This window comes from Lampris incognitus, chromosome 4, assembly GCF_029633865.1.
Source record: "Lampris incognitus isolate fLamInc1 chromosome 4, fLamInc1.hap2, whole genome shotgun sequence".
NCBI lineage: Eukaryota > Metazoa > Chordata > Actinopteri > Lampriformes > Lampridae > Lampris > Lampris incognitus.
The window spans coordinates 71,294,260-71,314,407 of NC_079214.1; the positions used below are offsets into that span (position 1 = coordinate 71,294,260).

At 42.4% G+C, this 20,148-nt stretch overlaps 1 protein-coding gene across 3 annotated transcripts in view; it reads left to right on the top strand.

Moving 5' to 3' along the window:
• The first annotated feature begins 4,619 nt into the window (after positions 1 to 4,619).
• sbf2 (SET binding factor 2) overlaps positions 4,620 to 20,148 on the top strand; it is a 364,253-nt gene continuing 348,724 nt past the window's right edge. For all 3 annotated transcript variants that reach the window (XM_056278149.1, XM_056278150.1, XM_056278151.1), the window contains exon 1: positions 4,620 to 4,747. In XM_056278149.1, coding sequence (XP_056134124.1) covers positions 4,693 to 4,747 — 55 coding nt within the window. In that variant the 5' untranslated portion in view covers positions 4,620 to 4,692. The remainder of the gene's footprint in view (positions 4,748 to 20,148) is intronic.

The following is a 20,148-nucleotide window of genomic DNA, read 5'->3' on the forward strand; positions in this document are numbered from 1 at the left end:
ATGATAGCATCACACAGTTGCTGCAGATTTGTCGGCTGCACATCCATGATGCGAATCTCCCGGTCCACCACATCCCAAAGGTGCTCTATTGGATTGAGATCTGGTGACTGTGGAGGCCATTTGAGTACAGTGAACTCATTGTCATGTTCAAGAAACCAGTCTGAGATGATTCGAGCTTTATGACATGGCGCGTTATCCTGCTGGAAGTAGCCATCAGAAGATGGGAACACTGTGGTCATAAAGGGATGGACATGGTCAGCAACAATACTCAGGTAGGCTGTGGCGTTGACACGATGCTCAATTGGTACTAAGGGGCCCCAAGTGTGCCAAGAAAATATCCCCCACACCATTACACCACCACCAGCAGCCTGAACCGTTGATACAAGGCAGGATGGATCCATGCTTTCATGTTGTTGACGCCAAATTCTGACCCTACCATCCGAATGTCGCAGCAGAAATCGAGACTCATCAGACCAGGCAACGTTTTTCCAATCTTCTATTGTCCAATTTTGGGGAGCCTGTGCGAATTGTAGCCTCAGTTTCCTGTTCTTAGCTGACAGGAGTGGCACGCGGTGTGGTCTTCTGCTGCTGTAGCCCATCTGCCTCAAGGTTCGACGTGTTGTGCGTTCAGAGATGCTCTTCTGCATACCTCGGTTGTAATGAGTGGTTATTTGAGTTACTGTTGCCTTTCTATCAGCTCGAACCAGTCTGGCCATTCTCCTCTGACCTCCCGCATCAACAAGGCATTTTCGCCCACAGAACTGCCGCTCACTGGATATTTTCTCTTTTTCGGACCATTCTCTGTAAACCCTAGAGATGGTTGTGCGTGAAAATCCCAGTAGATCAGCAGTTTCTGAAATACTCAGACCAGCCCGTCTGGCACCATCAACCATGCCACGTTCAAAGTCACTTCAATCACCTTTCTTCCCCATTCTGATGCTCGGTTTGAACTGCAGCAGATCGTCTTGACCATGTCTACATGCCTAAATGCATTGAGTTGCTGCCATGTGATTGGCTGATTAGAAATTTGCGTTAACGAGCAGTTGGACAGGTGTGCCTAATAAAGTGGCCGGTGAGTGTATATATATAGATATATATATATACATACACACATACACACACACACATATATATATACATACACACATACACATACACACATACACACACACACACACACACACACACACACACACACACATATATATATATATATATATATATATATATATATATATACACATATGGTATATATAATTTTGTTTAAAGAAACACTCAACGGTAGGGGAAGTGCTCAACAAATAAGGAGCAAGTAAATTAGGCTTGTACTGCCTCATAAAGAATTTACTTGACTCGCTGGATTATATATATATATATATATATATATATATATATATATATATATATATATATATATATATATATATATATACATATCACAATACGGATACAGGAAAAAAGATTTTAATACATTGCAGTACAGGCCTGTTTCATGGCGTCTTGCACTCATCAGCTGCATCAGTGCGAGACACCATGAAACAGGCCTGTACTGTACTGCAGTGTATTAAAATCTTTTTTCCTGTATCCGTGTTGATATTCCGCTCCTCATTAGTTGAGCACTCACAACACCATTGACGGTTTCGGAAAAAAACGCTATATATATATATATACACATATACACACACACACATATATATATATATATATATATATATATATATATATATATATATATATATATATATATAAACTTAGCACAAAAAGTAAGGAAATGTGTGTGTGGTAGATGATGTCTTTGTTGTAACGATGCTTCTTGGCAGTAAATCTTCCATCAGGCAGCTGATGGGCAGCAGCAGCAGCAGCACCTGGGGTAGCAGAAGCTCAACACAAGAGTCAATAGCAGCAGCAAGATAAGCTGCTTGGCATTGGCAGAGACGATCTGGCAAATGTTTCATGGGCACCACCCCCATACTCAGCTCTGCTGCTCATCCCACAATGCATGTTCCTTACACATGTGGCGCCATTTAAAAGGCAGATAAACAGGCTTTCCAGCGCTATAAGATTTACTGCCAAGAAGCGTTGTTACAACAAAGACATCACCTACCTAACACACATTTCCTCACTTTACTTTACTAAGTATAGATAGATAGATAGATAGATAGATACATATTGTAACGAATTCGGGGGGGGGGGCAGTCCGCGGACCGCCACATCCGGGACGCGAACCCGCGGCTCCCACACCGCAAGCGACAACGTTAACCAGTCAACTAACGGATACGATCCGTTAGTCAAGGACCAACGTATCTATATAGATATATATTGATATATATTGAGTTTAGCTTCGCCAGCAAGACGTTTAAAACTTACCACTCTGCATTATTATCATTATTATTATTATTATTATTATTGTATCCTGCTCCGAAAATAAAAGCAGTTTTACACCACACTTCATTAAAGGAAGTAAACAATCTAAAACAGAGAGTGAGTGAGTGAGAGAGAGAGAGAGAGGGGGGGGGGTTAATTTGGCAGTTGTACGTGTTAAAAGTGTCTTGTCTATGTCCTAAGTCAGTCTACTTTCCAAGAGTCCGTTACCATTCATTGTCAGTAGATCAGCTCTGTCAGTATGTGAAAATATATGTTATATGACTATTAATATGAATATGAAGGTGAAATTAGGCAATTAAGCCACTGACACAACTGACCCTGGTTGCAACATAAAATGATATTCCCTTAACCTCAAGTGATACGCACCTCACAGCAGGCACTGTACACGTCTTTATGCTTTTAACCGTCCATGCTTATCAGCTGTTCCCAGTGATCTTAGCAGTACTTCATGATGGAATAGTGATCTTTAGCAGTACTTCATGATCTTTAGCAGTACTTCATGATGGAATAGTGATCTTTAGCAGTACTTCATGATGGGATAGTGATCTTTAACAGTACTTAATGGTCTTTAGCAGTACTTCTTGATGGAATAGTGATCTTTAGCAGTACTTCATGATCTTTAGCAGTACTTCATGATGGAATAGTGATCTTTAGCATTACTTCATGATCTTTAGCAGTACTTAATGATGGAATAGTGATCTTTAACAGTACTTAATGGTCTTTAGCAGTAATTCATGATGGGATAGTGATCTTTAGCAGTACTTAATGATGGGATAGTGATCTTTAGCAGTACTTCATGATGGGATAGTGATCTTTAGCAGTACTTCATGATGGGATAGTGATCTTTAGCAGTACTTAATGATGGGATAGTGATCTTTAGCAGTACTTAATGATGGGATAGTGATCTTTACCAGTACTTAATGATGGAATAGTGATCTTTAGCAGTACTTCATGATCTTTAGCAGTACTTCATGATGGAATAGTGATCTTTAGCAGTACTTCATGATCTTTAGCAGTACTTCATGATGGAATAGTGAACTTTAGCAGTACTTAATGATGGGATAGTGATCTTTAGCAGTACTTAATGGTCTTTAGCAGTACTTAATGATGGAATAGTGATCTTTAGCAGTACTTCATGATCTTTAGCAGTACTTCATGATCTTTAGCAGTACTTAATGATGGGATAGTGATCTTTAGCAGTACTTAATGGTCTTTATTAGTACGCAATGGTCTTTAGAAGTACTTAATGGTCTTTAGCAGTACTTCATGATCTTTAGCAGTACTTCATGATGGAATAGTGATCTTTAGCAGTACTTCATGATCTTTAGCAGTACTTCATGATGGTATAGTGATCTTTAGCAGTACTTCATGATCTTTAGCAGTACTTCATGATGGAATAGTGATCTTTAGCAGTACCTCATGATCTTTAGCAGTACTTAATGATGGGATAGTGATCTTTAACAGTACTTAATGGTCTTTAGCAGTAATTCATGATGGGATAGTGATCTTTAGCAGTACTTAATGATGGGATAGTGATCTTTAGCAGTACTTCATGATGGGATAGTGATGTTTAGCAGTACTTAATGGTCTTTAGCAGTACTTAATGATCTTTAGCAGTACTTAATGATGGGATAGTGATCTTTAGCAGTACTTAATGGTCTTTATTAGTACGTAATGGTCTTTAGAAGTACTTAATGGTCTTTAGCAGTACTTCATGATCTTTAGCAGTACTTCATGATGGGATAGTGCTCTTTAGCAGTACGTAATGGGCTTTAGCAGTACTTAATGATGGAATAGTGATCTTTAGCAGTACTTCATGATGGGATAGTGATCTTTAGCAGTACTTAATGGTCTTTAGCAGTACTTAATGATGGGATAGTGATGTTTAGCAGTACTTAATGGTCTTTAGCAGTACTTAATGATCTTTAGCAGTACTTAATGATGGGATAGTGATCTTTAGCAGTACTTAATGGTCTTTATTAGTACGTAATGGTCTTTAGAAGTACTTAATGGTCTTTAGCAGTACTTCATGATCTTCAGCAGTACTTCATGATGAGATAGTGCTCTTTAGCAGTACTTCATGATGGGATAGTGCTCTTTAGCAGTGCGTAATGGGCTTTAGCAGTACTTAATGATGGGACCGCTCTGCCTGCAGCGTGTTATTAGTAGATTGAGCGGCCCACACCCATGGATGTCGCCTGCTGTTGCGCGCATGCGCACTGTGTATTCTGTCAAACATGGCTGTGCTTTTGAAGGAAGAAAAATGCTGAATTGGACTGGTAAATCTCGGGAAAAGCAGGAAAAAGCATGGCTAGGCTGGCAGATTACTTCGTCGTCGTCGCATATGACCGGGAGAAGTCCGGTAAGTGTCCCAACAGGAAGCCCGATCGTGATTTACGGACTGGATCGAGGTGTAATGTTGAGGCCGTCAGTGAGGATGCCAAATAGCTCCCGTTTAGCTTAGCCCAAAGACAGCAGCGATTTGACATGAAAACTTTGCTTTTCATTGATCAGCCCGATCACCTTGATCGAACACCCGCACACTGGCAGACGAGACAGACGCTGGTCTGGAGTGGTCACAGTGCCTTTTAACTGTGTTTGTGTCCGTTTGAAACTTGATGAAAGTGAGAGCCAACCTGTCACATCCTGTCCCTGTTTGTGAGCCCGTCGCGTCTGCGCTCGGAGCTCCCCGGAGCGGGGCAGTTTCAGGCCGCCGCGCCGCGCCGCCTTCCCCTCCTCCTCCGCGGCCAGGCTGCGCACCTTGGGTCCCGAAGCTCCGCACCCTCCCTTTCTACAGCGGCCCCCTTCTTACTGTACAATTGTGCACGCGTTTGCCGGAAGCCGTGTGCTCGCGCAGATGTGGGGGCGTGTGTCATCGATTTTCTGTATCGAAGGTGTGTTGGTCCGAGGGAGCCGGACTGTTGGGAGTTGATGGGCGTACAAAACTGCAAGGAAAGGGAGTGGAAAAGAAAAGGCAGAGGATCTGGCTCGCCGCTAGGTCCACCCTGTAGTCCCCCTCTCACTTCATTGGATCCGGTTTGAAACTTCTCAGGTTTGAAGTGACATGGCCTAGTTTAATGCTCACTTATTCACCACAGAGAATGGACCTCTTTTCCAAACTTGCCTCAACCATTATTAATACTTTCGGGGTCTGTGAAAAGCTCACGTTTCATTTCACCAAAACGACAGCTGCTTAAATTGGTCACCTTGAATGGCTGTTCATCTCCTGGCAGAGATCCAGATGTCCTTTCCTAATGGTCTGCACAAAGAGCATTTTTAGGTTGGTGTGCACCTGATTTGCCTACAGAGGCAAGCTGTCTAGTCTCTAATTCCAGTGCAGTGGCTTCCATCCAGGGCCGTGTGTTTGAGAGAGGGAACAGGCCAGCTCTCACCCACCATGGACTCCATTTCCACAATCGGTAAACAGTGTCCATCAGCTCTGGGTCCCAGCGCCAGCGTACAAACACTTTGTTTATTCATCTATTTTGCAGTGGCAGTTGTGACAAACTGTTTCTGGCATCATCTGGGTAGCCAAATGGATTCAGACAGTTTTAGCACAGAAGACACAGGGGCCATGATTTAAGTTTATCTCCATTGCTTACTGTGATGAATGCTCAGTGAGTGATTGGAGCAAGAAAGTAATCAACTAGATTACATGACATGACATGACATTACAGTCATTTAGCCGACGCTTTTATCCAAGAGCATCATTTACCGTAGGAGATCAGGAGAACTGCTAGTCATCAGAGGTCATAAGTGCATCTAAACAAGCATCTAAGAGCAAAACCAGTGCTACAGTAAAAGTGCAAGAAAGAGATTTTTTTTTAAATGAGTGAATACAATAAGTGCTAAGAGCAAGTAACAGGGTGGTAGCTCTTGAAAAGGTGAGTTTTCAACCTGTGGTGAAAGATGGGCAGGACTCCGCTGTCCTGACATCAGTGGGGAGTTCATTCCACCACTGTGGGTCCAGGACAGAACAGAGCCGTGACCGGGTCGATCGGCAGCAAGGGGCCTCTGAGCGACGGGGCAACCAGGCGTCCCGAGGCAGCAGAGTGAAGTGGTCGGGCGGGGGTGTGGGGCTTGACCATGGCCTGGAGATAGGAAGGAGCTGTTCCTTTCACTGCCCTGTAGGCCAGCACCAGAGTCTTAAACTGTTCAATAATCTGTTTACTCCATTGATAATTTAAAATATTCTACACACACACACACACAAAGTGCAATATTTCGGTTATAGATGATGTGGCTTGGCGGCACGGTGGCGCAGTGTTTAGCACGGTTGCCTCACAGCAAGAAGGTTCTGGGTTCGAGACCCGGGGTAGTCCAACCTTGGGGGTCGTCGTCCCAGGTCGTCCTCTGTGTGGAGTTTACATGTTCTCCCCATGTCTGCGTGGGTTTCCTCTGGGTGCGCCGGTTTCCTCCCACAGTCCAAAGACATGTAGGTCTGGTGAATTGGCCGTACTGAAATTGCCCCTAGGTATGAATATATGGGTGTGTGTGTGTGTGTGTGTGTGTGTGTGTGTGTGTGTGTGTGTGTGTGTGTGTCAGCCCTGTGTGATGGACTGGTGGCCTGTCCAGAATGTCTCCCCACCTGCCACCCATTGACTGCTGGGATAGGCTCCAGCATCCCCGCAACCCGGAGAGCAGGATAAGTGGTTCGGATAATGGATGGATGGAGGATGTAGCTTTGGCTGATTCACATTTCTTGATAGCACATGGAAAAAGTCCATTATCAATTTTTTTAGGGCCACAACCTTGCAGATGCAAGACTGATTTGAAGGCAACTTTTTTCTTATCTATATAAAAATCTCCCTCTCTCCCTTTTAAAGGTGGTGTGTGTCTTCCTCAAGCTCGGGTCCTCTACCACAGAGTTTCTCAAACCTCTCCTAGCGGACCACTTGTCCTGCATGTTCTAGATCTCTCCCTGCTCCAACACAGCTGATTCAAATGATCAACTCGTTATGAGCTCCCGAAGCTGCCTAATAACAAAACTGATCATTTGAATCAGCTGTGTTGGAGCAGGGAGATATCTAAAACATGCAGGACAAGTGGTCCTCCAGGAGAGGTTTGAGAAACGCTGCTCTACCAGAGGCTTGGGAGTTTGAGGGTTCTGCGCAGTATCTTAGCTGTTCCTAGGACTGCACTCTTTTGGACAGAGACCTCAGATGTTGTTCCTGGAATCTGCTGGAGCCAGTCTCCCAGTTTGGGGGTCACAGCCCCTTCTTCTTCTTCAAGGCTTCCTCGTTAGCAAGGGTTGCCAGCACCATCAGGATGACGTGCTTGCCAAACAAGTCTCCTCCAGTTCTTTCTGTCCTGAACTGATCTTGTTGCCTCCGATATTTTCAGACTAAGCCATTCTTTGATGTCATCATGATACTGCCTTTTTGGTCGGCTTCTCTTGTGCTTTACTGGTGTAGTTCCCAAAATTGCTGCCCCTAGTGTTCCTATTACCACTGGAACTACTGTGGATTTCACCTTCCACATCCAATCTAGTTCTTCCTTCAGCTCTTGGTATTTCTCTAGCTTCTAATGCTCTTTCTTCTTGATTTTGCTGTCGCTTGGGATTGCTACATTGATCATTGCTGCTGTCTTCTGTTCCTTATCGATCACCATAATGTCTGGCACAGCACTTGCTTGTCAGTCTGGAACTTGGAAGTCCCACAGGATCTTAGGAAGCCAAAGCCACTTTATTTTGTCATTGTACCTTACAACAAATTGTATTTTTACAATGAAATTTGTTCTCTGCATTTAACCCATCCTATTGTATCAGAGCAGTGGGCAGCTGCAGCGCCCAGGAACCAACTCCAGTTCTTCTTTCCATTGCCTTGGTCAGGGGTACAGACAGGAGTATTAACCCTAACATGCATGTCTTTCTGATGGTGGGGGGAAACCGGAGTACCTGGAAGGAAACCCATGCAGACACAGGGAGAGCATTGCCAAACTGCTTGGGCAGTACAGTGGTCCAGTGGTATGCAGTGTGCTGCAGACAGTGAGCTTGTGGCAGGCGGTGTAAAATATGAGTCGAGACGTGGCTGTTTGGGTGGAGTTCCGGACATCAGGCCATGCTCATTTGGTTGCATATTTTTGAGATGTGCCCTCAGGTTACTAGTGGTGGAATGATAAAGTAACTGTAGCTTACATCGTAAGGTTCCACAATTTTTCTGTTTTCTGGCCAAAATCTGAAGTATTTCTAAATGGGGGATTGTTCAGGGTCAAAATCACTCTGTCTGTGGCCGAGTTGGGTTGTGAACTCTGCCATCTTGTATTTGCTCATTTCAGCTTGACCTAAATTTTATTTTCAACCAATGAAAGTGATGTTGTGTGACTCCTGTCCGTCATGCAGCATATTCAGTGCAGCGACCAAGGCCCTCGAGAGAATATGTGAGGCAGACAGCCATGATGGTGTTGCTTTGTCACAAACGAATATTAATTTTCACACTCGAATGTCTGTTTTCTTTTACAATTTGATTATATATTCGAATCTGGAATATTAATTGACAGCCCTAGTCTGCAACAATGTTTCTGTAGGTGGTAGGTGTCAAAGTAACGTCCAGATGGAAGGTCTCCCAGCAGAACATTGCCCAGAGCATTCACACTCTCTCCACTAGCTTGCCTTCTTCCCATAGTGCATCCTGGTGCCATCTCTTCCCCAGGTAAACAACGCACACACACCCGGCTGTCCTGTACAGGAAACGTGATTCATCAGACCAGGCCACATTCTTCCCCTGCTCCATGGTCCAGTTCTGACACTTACGTGCCCATTGTAGGAGCTTTTGACGGTGGACAGGGGTCATCATGGGCACTCTGACCAGCCTGCAGCTTTGAGGCCCCATACACAGCAAGCTGTGATGCACTGTTGTGTTCTGACACCTGTCTACCATAGCCTGCATGAACTTTTTCAGCAATTTGAGCTACAGTAGCTCTTCTGTGGGGTCGGACCAGATGGGCTAGCCTTTGCTCCCCATGCGCATCAATGAGCCTTGGGCCCCCGTGACCCTGTCCCCGTTTCACCAGCTGTCCTTCCTTGGGCCACTTTTTGTAGGTACTGACCACTGCATACTGGGAAGACCCCACAAGACCTGCCATTTTGGAGATGCTCTGATCCTGTTGTCTTGCCATCACAAGTTGGCCCTTGTCAAAGTCACTCACATCCTTATGCTTGCCCCTCTTGCCTGCTTCCAACACATCAACTTCAAGAACTGACTGTTCACTACTGACTAATATATATCCCACCCCTTGACAGGTGCCAATGTAACGGGATAATCAATGTTATTCACTGACCTGTCAGTGGTTTTAATGTTTTAGCTGATCGGTGTATTGTCCACAGTGCAGGAATGCAAAATCACAGGTTTTGTTGGATGCAGGTCACTAGCGTCCAACGGCACATATTCATGTCTTTGCTTTTGGATACTGTTTCTCTTTACTGGTGAGGGGCTGATAAATTCTCTGACGTACTACATGCCATAAATTGTAATTTCCCAACTGAAGCAGAGGAATTTGTCCTGCTTTGAAAGTTTTTTGTTTTTTTTGGGGTTGGATAGCATCACAGTGTATCAGAGTGTGTTTGGAATGTTTTGTAATGATGCCCAATCTTGATTTTGTGTGACTTTATGATCTTTATTTTCTTGATTCAGAAAATGGCTTATATAACGTCACAAAAGCCTGCAAGATTAAGAGAAAAACAACAGCTTTCCAAGTGATCAAATGCAAAATGTTTCCATGCGCACATTTCTGATGATTGTGTGACGTTGCTGTCTGTATTTCATATTGGCACGCACCTCTCGATATACACGCATACAAGTATTCAACCTGGAGTAATCTCTTTATCAGGGTCTGCTCAAATGTTGCATGTCTCAAATAACTGCTCTATGTTTAGCATTTAAAATGAACATGGCTGTCAGAGAGCCAGAGAATTGAGTCTCTGTTGCAGCTTCACAGAGTTTCTATGTCTTGTGTGCTTGCTTGTCTTCTTGGCGCACACATACAAATGATTTTTTAAAGCAATAACCGTTTCATAAAAGCAGTAACAACTAACATTTCAGCCTCAGAGTATTTTAATTATTCATTTCATTTTGCTGGCTATTTTTACTTAGTTATTTCTACTGGATAGAATCAGCCTGCTGCTGCTGTATTCTGATCGCACCTCAGTAAAATATCTCCCCAGTGGCCACCATCAGAGACCAAAGTGACCAGCAGGAATTCCAACAACGTCAGCAAGTGGTCTCTTGAATGGACAATACTATATCTCAGTTTCACCAGCTATCCAATGCAGAGACCCCACGGAAAGGCCAAGTGAAGCAGGAATCATGTTTGAAAAACAGGCTACAATATAACAAATCATATGTTCTCAAACACTGTACAGTCTACTGTACAATATTAATAACTTATCACACGTGGCTATATTTCAAGGTCTGATCTAGCGGCTTAGAATATGACAAACCTTACTGATGCAGTGATGATTCCCAATGGCAATTCATCTACTTTCGCTAAATTTCAGTAAGGAGTCATTAAAATAAACATGTTTTATGCACCCAGTTTAAACAGAAATGCCAAAAACTTTTTGATTAGTGGGCACAGCCAAAGTGAGAAGACCCTCCCATTCAAATTTTGATTGACAGGTGAAATGAAAACACATCCACATGGGTTCATCCACTGGTGTGTTAACATCTGTTAGCTTGCGTCTTTGGAAATATGGCAGCTATTCAGCCAGAATGGGACTCAGAATATGAACCTGAGTTTGATCAGCCTCCAATTCGAGGATTGTAGGATGTTAGTGAATGGTAAATTGCCATAATTTACGAGAGTTGTAAACTATGAATCTGTTGGCTGGCTGGCTAGTGCTACAAGCTGTCATGCTGTTTGTAGCTACTGCAGCTAACACTGGTTCCTAACATAATGCTAGAGAGGGGATGGCTGGCACGCTCACTCGCCAATGTATCCTGACGGGATCTGACAGTGTTGCAGATTCCCAAAAACAGTGACCGCCCACTCTGCAAGTCATCTTGCAGAGTGGGCAGTCACTTTGTTTCCCTTGTCATTTCTGTTGGACCAAGTAAGAGAAACTTCGCTCAAATAGAGTTAAAGTGAGCAATTTATCAACCAAGCAAAACTGTTACCTGTTGCACGGAGCTGGTTAGGAAAGTGATTATAAATTCACTTGCTTGCGTTGTGGCATGTTTGAAATGAGCTGTAATAGATTCTAGCAGTAGCTAGCAAGGGATGTTACATTATCACTATCTATTCGTTTCCATAGTATAACTACATCCAAAAATTCAGCCAGTTGAAATCCAGTTGACCTTTCTTAGGTAACCAAGATACTTGTAAGCACCAGATTTTGGAAGGGTGAGATTTTAGTAGGGTGAGATTTTAGTAGGTATTTTACTGAAAAGGCCAGAATGAAAGATGTACATTACTAATATATCCATGACTCCAATGTATTATTCTTACCCCAAGGTGCCATTAAACAGGACCAATAGCAACACAAAAAAGCCCTTTTTGCTAGACAAGACCTTTAATAAAAGTGCTGCTTAACTGTCCAATGGTAGCATATGGCTAACTCGGCATCAGTTGTTATAATAATAATAATAATAATGGATTACATAGTGCTTTATCTAGACACCCAAAGCGCTTCACATTGAAGGGGGGAAACTCGCCTCAACTACCAATGAATGTGTAACACCCACCTGCCTTTATGCCTTATATGCGGGTGGCATGGTATCCCAGTGGTTAGCACTGTTGCCTCACAGCAAGAAGGTCTTGGTTCGAACCCCAGGCTGTCCCAGGTCCTTTCTGTGTGGTTTGCATGTTCTCCCCGTGTCTGTGTGGGTTTCCTCCAGGTGCTTCGGTTTCCTCCCACCATCGAAAAGGCATGCATGTTAGGGTTAATGCTCCTGCCTGTGCCCCTGAGCAAGGCAATAGGAAGAAGAACTGGAGTTGGTCCCCGGGTGCTCCAGCTGCCCCCTGTTCCTATAGAGGAATTATTCGTTACCACACACTGGGGATGCGCGTGCAGCTTGGCTGCAGGGAGAACGTTACCCGACCGTTGATTACCGTCCCGGCTTGGTATGAAGACGGCTAGCAAACTTCCGATACGTTACAACGGTTTGATTTTAGTTTTAAAATGTTTTCCGCCTACTAAAACAGCTTGTCAGCCAGTGATAACAGCAGTTATGCTACGAAATTAACCTTGGTGAACGGGATATGTCTTGGAGACCCATATGCTTTAGGCGCAGGTCAGCACCACCGTACATGTGTATGCACTGTAAGAGCCGAGACAGCTAAAATGAACTTAGTCAAACAGGTAATGCACTACCACGACAAAGACTTGTCCCACGTAAATGCAACAGACTGGGGAAGAACGAATGAGGACACAGGCAGAAAACGATACACAGCAGTAATGAAAGCGCAACATCCAAACTTTGATGTGAAACTGCGGTCTTGTTGTGCATCCAGACAAACCGCATCTTGGGGCATCACCAGATGGAATGGCAAACTGTACCTGCTGCGGGAGAGGAACTGTGGAGATTAGGTGTCTATACAAATAGCCTTCGGGTCCGTGGCTTCTGAAAAAGAGATTAGAAATACAGATAAATAGAAATGTCACAGTCCTATTTTTCATATCTGGGAAACGGCTACTCTCTGGGTGATCATTCAGACTGTGCCAAACAGAGTCATGGCCCAATACTTTTTCACAACAAATATATAAACAGGACAACCTGATTAATCCTGGTAGTGACTGTCCTGCTGTACAATAGTTAAGATTTTAGAAGGTCTTACCTGTGCAAGGACCAGCACCAGGCTCCATTCCCCACTCATTTGGGGAGAGGGAAGCGTGTGGATTCTGATGCAGCCTCATCAGCTACTTCTGTGGACTGATGTCCATTGTCTGGCCGTCTGTGGGGGGTTTCATCCCTTCTTCTTTTTCTCTCATATCTAATACACACAGAAGAGAGCAAGCAGTACGTACAAAACAGTTAATTGACTCAGTGGACCACAGGTTTATCACGTCCTCAGTTCCCGTCAGTGGGAGTCCCACAGCACACCTCAGAGGGCTCCATGGTGGAGATCATGGAGCCGTGATGGAGATCATGGAGCCGCAGCAGCAATAGCATGGGTGGCTTACATGCAGAGGACACAGCTGTTGTAAGAATACACAAATAAAGTGGCTTTCTTTATCTGCCTTTATAGCTGTAAAGTTTTTTGGCCACTTTCAGTGGTGATGAATCTTGGTCGACATAATGCAAGTTTTTCCTGCTTTATTTCACCCAAATGAGCTGTTAACGTTAATGACAAAACAAACTGCTACAGAAATACTCAGTGGGTGAAGGCAAACCACACAGCTGTAACTTCTTAGAATAGTCATACACATTTTTGAGGCCGGACCCGAATATCCAACTATTCAGATTCGTTCGTTTGGGTAGGTATTCAGTTTCACACTTCGGATTCGGGTATTCCTTTTTCTTTTTTCTTTCTGTTTTCTTTCTGCTAAATATTGCGCCGTTAAAATGCGGAACTAGTATCCCGGCGGCGGCGGCGGTGACGTCACGCTTCAGTTCCGCTTGGCCGTTAAAGGGGGAAAAAGAGAAAACAAAATGGCGAAGACCTCAGCTGTGTGGCGACACTTTAAATTGAGCGATGACAAGGCAGTGTGCCCAGTAAGCAAGCAGTTTGAAACTGGCCTACCACGGTGGCGCAACAAGCACGACAAATCACCCGAATGCTGTAAGTAGTAGGCTATTATATGGTGTAAAAAACCGAGACTATACTAGCTAGCAAACTTAGCTTAGCTCATGTCGGCTTTCCAGTCGCTAGCTAGCTACTCGCTATCTAGCTATTAGTTATCTAGCTGCTTTTATCCGCCGTTTACACGTTACACATGATAAAACGTGCACTTACACTTGTCTTGGGAAATAGTTGCAGCTGATCCGAATAGTTACAATAAAAATATAAGGAGTAATGTTCCAGATTTTACTGATTCCACCTTTAATTTGCCAAATCAACTTGATAATAAGACCATTATTTGTCTCCTGTACTTGGCCTGTATAATTTCGTCCTTATTTAACTCTGGAATCTTTGAGGAAGTTTTAATTCTATTTACAGTATCCTTGTCATTACCTGCAGGTGGATTATATAATAATAAGATTACTATATAACAGACAAATGATAGGCCTCATGTGTTAGACCTGGCTAAGTGTAGGGCCCTGAAGGAATAGTGCTTTTGATGTTTTTCAGATTAGGATGCAAGTCAGTGATTCCTACAAGTGGCTTTGCTGTGTTTTTTCAAATAATAGTGGTTTTAACCACCACTACTCAAATAACTTGTTAAACAGTATAACACTTCAGACTTTCTTCAGCTGTGTCATTTGATATCGTTACATAATGAGAATTGACATACCACTACAGTGTCAGCTGATTGTCTGATCATCACTGCTCTTTTGAAGCAGTTTTACAGCTGAATACCAGCGTGATAGCTCCTCAGCACATCACCATGTAAACTTTTCCTCTGTTCAGTGTGTTAAAGCACCAATGCCAGTGTGTCTCAAAAGAAACACCGCCAACGGTTTGGCCAGTACCATCCTATCAAGCACCATTCGATAACATAAAATTTGTTTCAAAAGAGTTTTTTTCCAATCGCATTAAGCGGAAAGACCTGGATTGAGCACCAGCACCTCAGAACAACTTTAGTTTGCTGCAATTTCCCCTGTGTCAGTGCTGGTAAAGAAACGCAGATGTCATTTTAAATTACATAGAGACAGTCAGTGTAGGCCTAGTTTTGATGTACAGCACTATGTTAAAGTGATAACACTGGTCAAAAAATGCCTCAATGTGTGTCAAATAATGCAGTTTCAGTTTCAGCTAACCCTATTGTTTTCTAACAAAAGCAGACAAATGCCTATGAAGGTGGCCCACTTGATGTTGATATATGAAATGTATAAGACATCAGATGTGGAAATGTTCCTTGTTATTGAGTTTAAGGGATTTGTTTCCTGCAGTGATTGGTCGATCAGATTTGGCAGTTTTCCATTTAGGTTCCTACCTTCCTGTTGTAGGGTGCAAGAGTGTGATGGGTAAAGCAGGCCGGGCAGGGAAACTCCACATTTCTAATGTTACACTTTTCTCAATAAGATTTCATGTTTAAGTGACAGTCAAAGCTGTTTGGATCATTTGTTTGTACAAAGTCAGAAACATTGTTAGATTGGAAAATAATTAGCTATCGATAGATACTGTGAAAGATTAAAAAGGGGAAAGAGATAAGATGGATTAGGGGCAATTGTGGACAGAATGAAAATGATCCGCCATGTGATCTCAATGTACCCCTTATTTAAACAGTATCAGAAAATCTTACATTTCAGCACTTAGTTGTCAACTGCACAAACATTGTTCTGAAACCAAAGAAGTCTGAATGAATATCAATAGTTAGTATTTGTACAATATTGGCAGTACTGAAACAGTTCATTTGATTTTAAATGTTAATTGTTGTACAAAATATTTAAGATGCATAAAGTGCATTTGAGCATCTGTGGACAATTTGAATCATTGTTTCAGCTCTACAAGCTGATTAGCTTGGTAATCTTTAGCAGCTCAAATTCCCCTCAACTGCATCAAGATTTTTATTTTTTTGTTTTTTCCCCCAGTGGCTTTTTTGACCTGGGCATGACCTTTTTAAGCAGTGTCTTTCATTCCAAATGTCTTCCCTCCTTTGCAGCTGCTTTTTGGAAGGAATTCTTCCTGGAGTTGGATCTTTGTGACATCATTAATTTGCTAATCTCTGATGCCCTTTTTCCATGCAAACAGCACCATACCCCATTGCTTTGCATAACACTGCTATAGAACATCCAGTCCAATTTAATCGTCAGATTGATATTGTGGAACTGTTCAGACGAGTTGACTTTCCATAACTCTGGTACAACATTAAGAACTGTGTGTCATTATTCCGTATGCGCACTAGGTTGTCGAGGTAAAGATTTGTGAGTCGAATGGTGGAGAGAGTGATTTATCAACACCTGCCAAAGTATTCCTTGACTAGCTAACCTGTCTGCATAACTGAGCCAGAAGCAGGTTAGGGGCTGATGTGCAGGCCGCTGGGGGCCTTGAAATATGGCAAAAAATTCTTTGGGTTGATTTATGGAAGAACTCTGCAATAATAAAAGTACAGAGGACTGATAAAGCTTATTGTATGAGGAGAAACATCTGCCCTAATCAAGAAAGACTAATAACCTTTCTTTCGTTTCATTTCTGACCGGTTGTAAAAAACTCAAACACGCAACCGAAGAAAAAAACTATTAGGCCCATTCAGTCTCCACCTTCCTCTTTTTAACTTGTTTTTGTGGATTTGTGTTAGAGTGCACTTCAGTCTTATGTTCTAAGAAGTTGCATTTTTTTGTTTACCTTGCCAAAGGCCAAAAAAGTGTAGTGAAAGGGCTCAAGGTCCAGTCAGCATTGCGGAGGAATGGAATCGTAAAACATTTAATTAGAACACTCTGTTTAAATGTAAAATATGTTTCAAATATTGTTTGTTGTAAATTATGAAATGGGTAGTTGATGATTGATGATGCTTGTTTTTTATAAAAAAATGTAAATTTTGGCTAATTTTTGCAAAGAAGGTGATGGAACTATAACCAAGCTAAAACACATGAAATATAACCAAGCTAAACGTTCTGGTTCACAGAGGAGTTTGAAAAGATAAACATCTCGAACTGCGCTGTGAAGCCAATTGAATGTAGGTGTTTATGTTGGTACTCAGAGGCATCCATGAAGGTAAATGATCTCTTCAATTTATAGCCACTCCATAGACAATAACCCTGGTGTTAAGAGGCAGTCTTTATCTGGATGAAGAAAAGTGTTTTTTATTGCATGAACTATATGCACATAGCATGTTATATTAATATATTATAACATATTATGTTATGTTATAATAACTGGGTCCCTGTCCCAAACACCAGTTATACTGGTTAATGTCTACGCCCCCAACTGGGATAATGCTGAATTTGTAACCAAACTCTGTTCTCTTTTTCCTTGTCTTAATACTCACTATTTAACCCCAGGTGGGGACTTGAACTGCATGATTGACCCCAAACTGGACCACTCCAGTCCTAAAAATACATCCCCCTCTAAAATGTCCAAAGCCATATCATCATCATATATATATATATATATATATATATATATATATATATATATATATATATATATATATATATACTCACCGGCCACTTTATTAGGCACACCTGTCCAACTGCTCGTTAACGCAAATATCTAATCAGCCAATCACATGGCAGCAACTCAATGCATTTAGGCATGTAGACATGGTCAAGACGATCTGCTGCAGTTCAAACCGAGCATCAGAATGGGGAAGAAAGGTGATTTAAGTGACTTTGAACGTGGCATGGTTGTTGGTGCCAGACGGGCTGGTCTGAGTATTTCAGAAACTGCTGATCTACTGGGATTTTCACGCACAACCATCTCTAGGGTTTACAGAGAATGGTCCGAAAAAGAGAAAATATCCAGTGAGCGGCAGTTCTGTGGGCGAAAATGCCTTGTTGATGCCAGAGGTCAGAGGAGAATGGCCAGACTGGTTCGAGCTGATAGAAAGGCAACAGTAACTCAAATAACCACTCATTACAACCGAGGTATGCAGAAGAGCATCTCTGAACGCACAACACGTCGAACCTTGAGGCAGATGGGCTACAGCAGCAGAAGACCACACTGGGTGCCACTCCTGTCAGCTAAGAACAGGAAACTGAGGCTACAATTCGCACAGGATCACCAAAATTGGACAATAGAAGATTGGAAAAACGTTGCCTGGTCTGATGAGTCTCGATTTCTGCTGCGACATTCGGATGGTAGGGTCAGAATTTGGCGTCAACAACATGAAAGCATGGATCCATCCTGCCTTGTATCAACGGTTCAGGTTGGTGGTGGTGGTGTAATGGTGTGGGGGATATTTTCTTGACACACTGTGGGCCCCTTAGTACCAATTGAGCATCGTGTCAACGCCACAGCCTACCTGAGTATTGTTGCTGACCATATCCATCCCTTTATGACCACAGTGTTCCCATCTTCTGATGGCTACTTCCAGCAGGATAACGCGCCATGTCATAAAGCTCGAATCATCTCAGACTGGTTTCTTGAACATGACAATGAGTTCACTGTACTCAAATGGCCTCCACAGTCACCAGATCTCAATCCAATAGAGCACCTTTGGGATGTGGTGGACTGGGAGATTCGCATCATGGATGTGCAGCCGACAAATCTGCAGCAACTGCGTGATGCTATCATGTCAATATGGACCAAACTCTCTGAGGAATGTTTCCAGTACCTTGTTGAATCTATGCCACGAAGGATTAAGGCAGTTCTGAAGGCAAAAGGGGGTCCAACCCAGTACTAGGAAGGTGTACCTAATAAAGTGGCCAGTGTGTGTGTGTATATATATATATATATATATATATATACCAAATGGAATGTGTGGATCCATGGAGATTTCTTTACCCAAAGACTAAAGAATTTTCATTCTTTTCTCATTTGCATCAGTTGTATACTAGAATTGATTATTTTTTCATTGACAAGACATTTCTCTCTTGTGATCTCGGATCATGCCCCTCTCGTACTTGAATCGTCCTTCCCGTCCGCTGCCACCCAACGTCCTCTATGGAGGCTAAATTCCTTTCTATTATCAGACAAATCATTTTTTGATTATATATTTATCACTTGATTGATCACTTGATTGTCCATTGATCACTTCTTGGAAACTAACAAAACTGAAGCTGTTTCTACTTCATTGCTTTGGAAAAAATTGAAAGCTGTTCTCAGGGGCCGAATTATTTCTTACTCTGCTCATGTGTTAAACACTGCAGGTTCCAAATGAAAGAACTGACTGAATCCATTTTAGACTTGGATCGACAACACTGAGAGACAGAGGTATATAAAAAGAGATTGGGCCTCCAGGCAGACTTCAATTTACTATCTACTACCAAATTAGAAAAACTGTTGCTCCATACACAGAGTACTTTTTATGAATATGGAGACAAGGCACGCCAGCTCCTTGCTCATCAAATAAAATGTAAATCTGCATCACGCATGATTTCCCAAATTTTGGACTCCTCTCAAAATTTAACTTCAGACTCTGCTATTATTAATAATACATTTTTATCTTACTACTACAACCTGTATACATCAGAAGCCCCTAGTGACATAACATCCATGAATAAATTTCTTAATAACTTAGAAACTCCTACTGTTAGTACAGAATTAAATCTGGAGTTAGACAAACCTTTCTTATTGGAGGAAGTGGTAAGCTCTATTCAAAGTATGCAAAATGGCAAGTCTGCAGGTCCCGATGGGTACCCTAATGATTTTTAAAAAAAAGTTTTCAAATAAACTAGCCCCTCTTCTTTTGGAAATGTTTGCTGATGCCATTCCTATAGGCGCTTTGCCTCCAACATTGACCCAAGCATCAGTCTCACTTTTGTTAAAACCCGGCAAGGAACCAACAAACTGTGCCTCCTACCGTCCTATTTAGCTTTAGAACGTGGATGCTAAAATACTGCCAAAAATGCTAGCAAGCCGATTGGATACCTTTTTGATAGATATTATTTCGGAGGACCAGACGGGTTTTATGAAGGACCGCCAGCTTTTTCTAATGTATGTTGACTCCTAAATGTTATTGATTCTGCATCTCCATCAGATCCTGCGGAGGTAGTTATCTAATTGGATGCAGATTTGACAGGGTGGAATGGAGATATTTTATTTGAGGTCTTGAAAAAATTT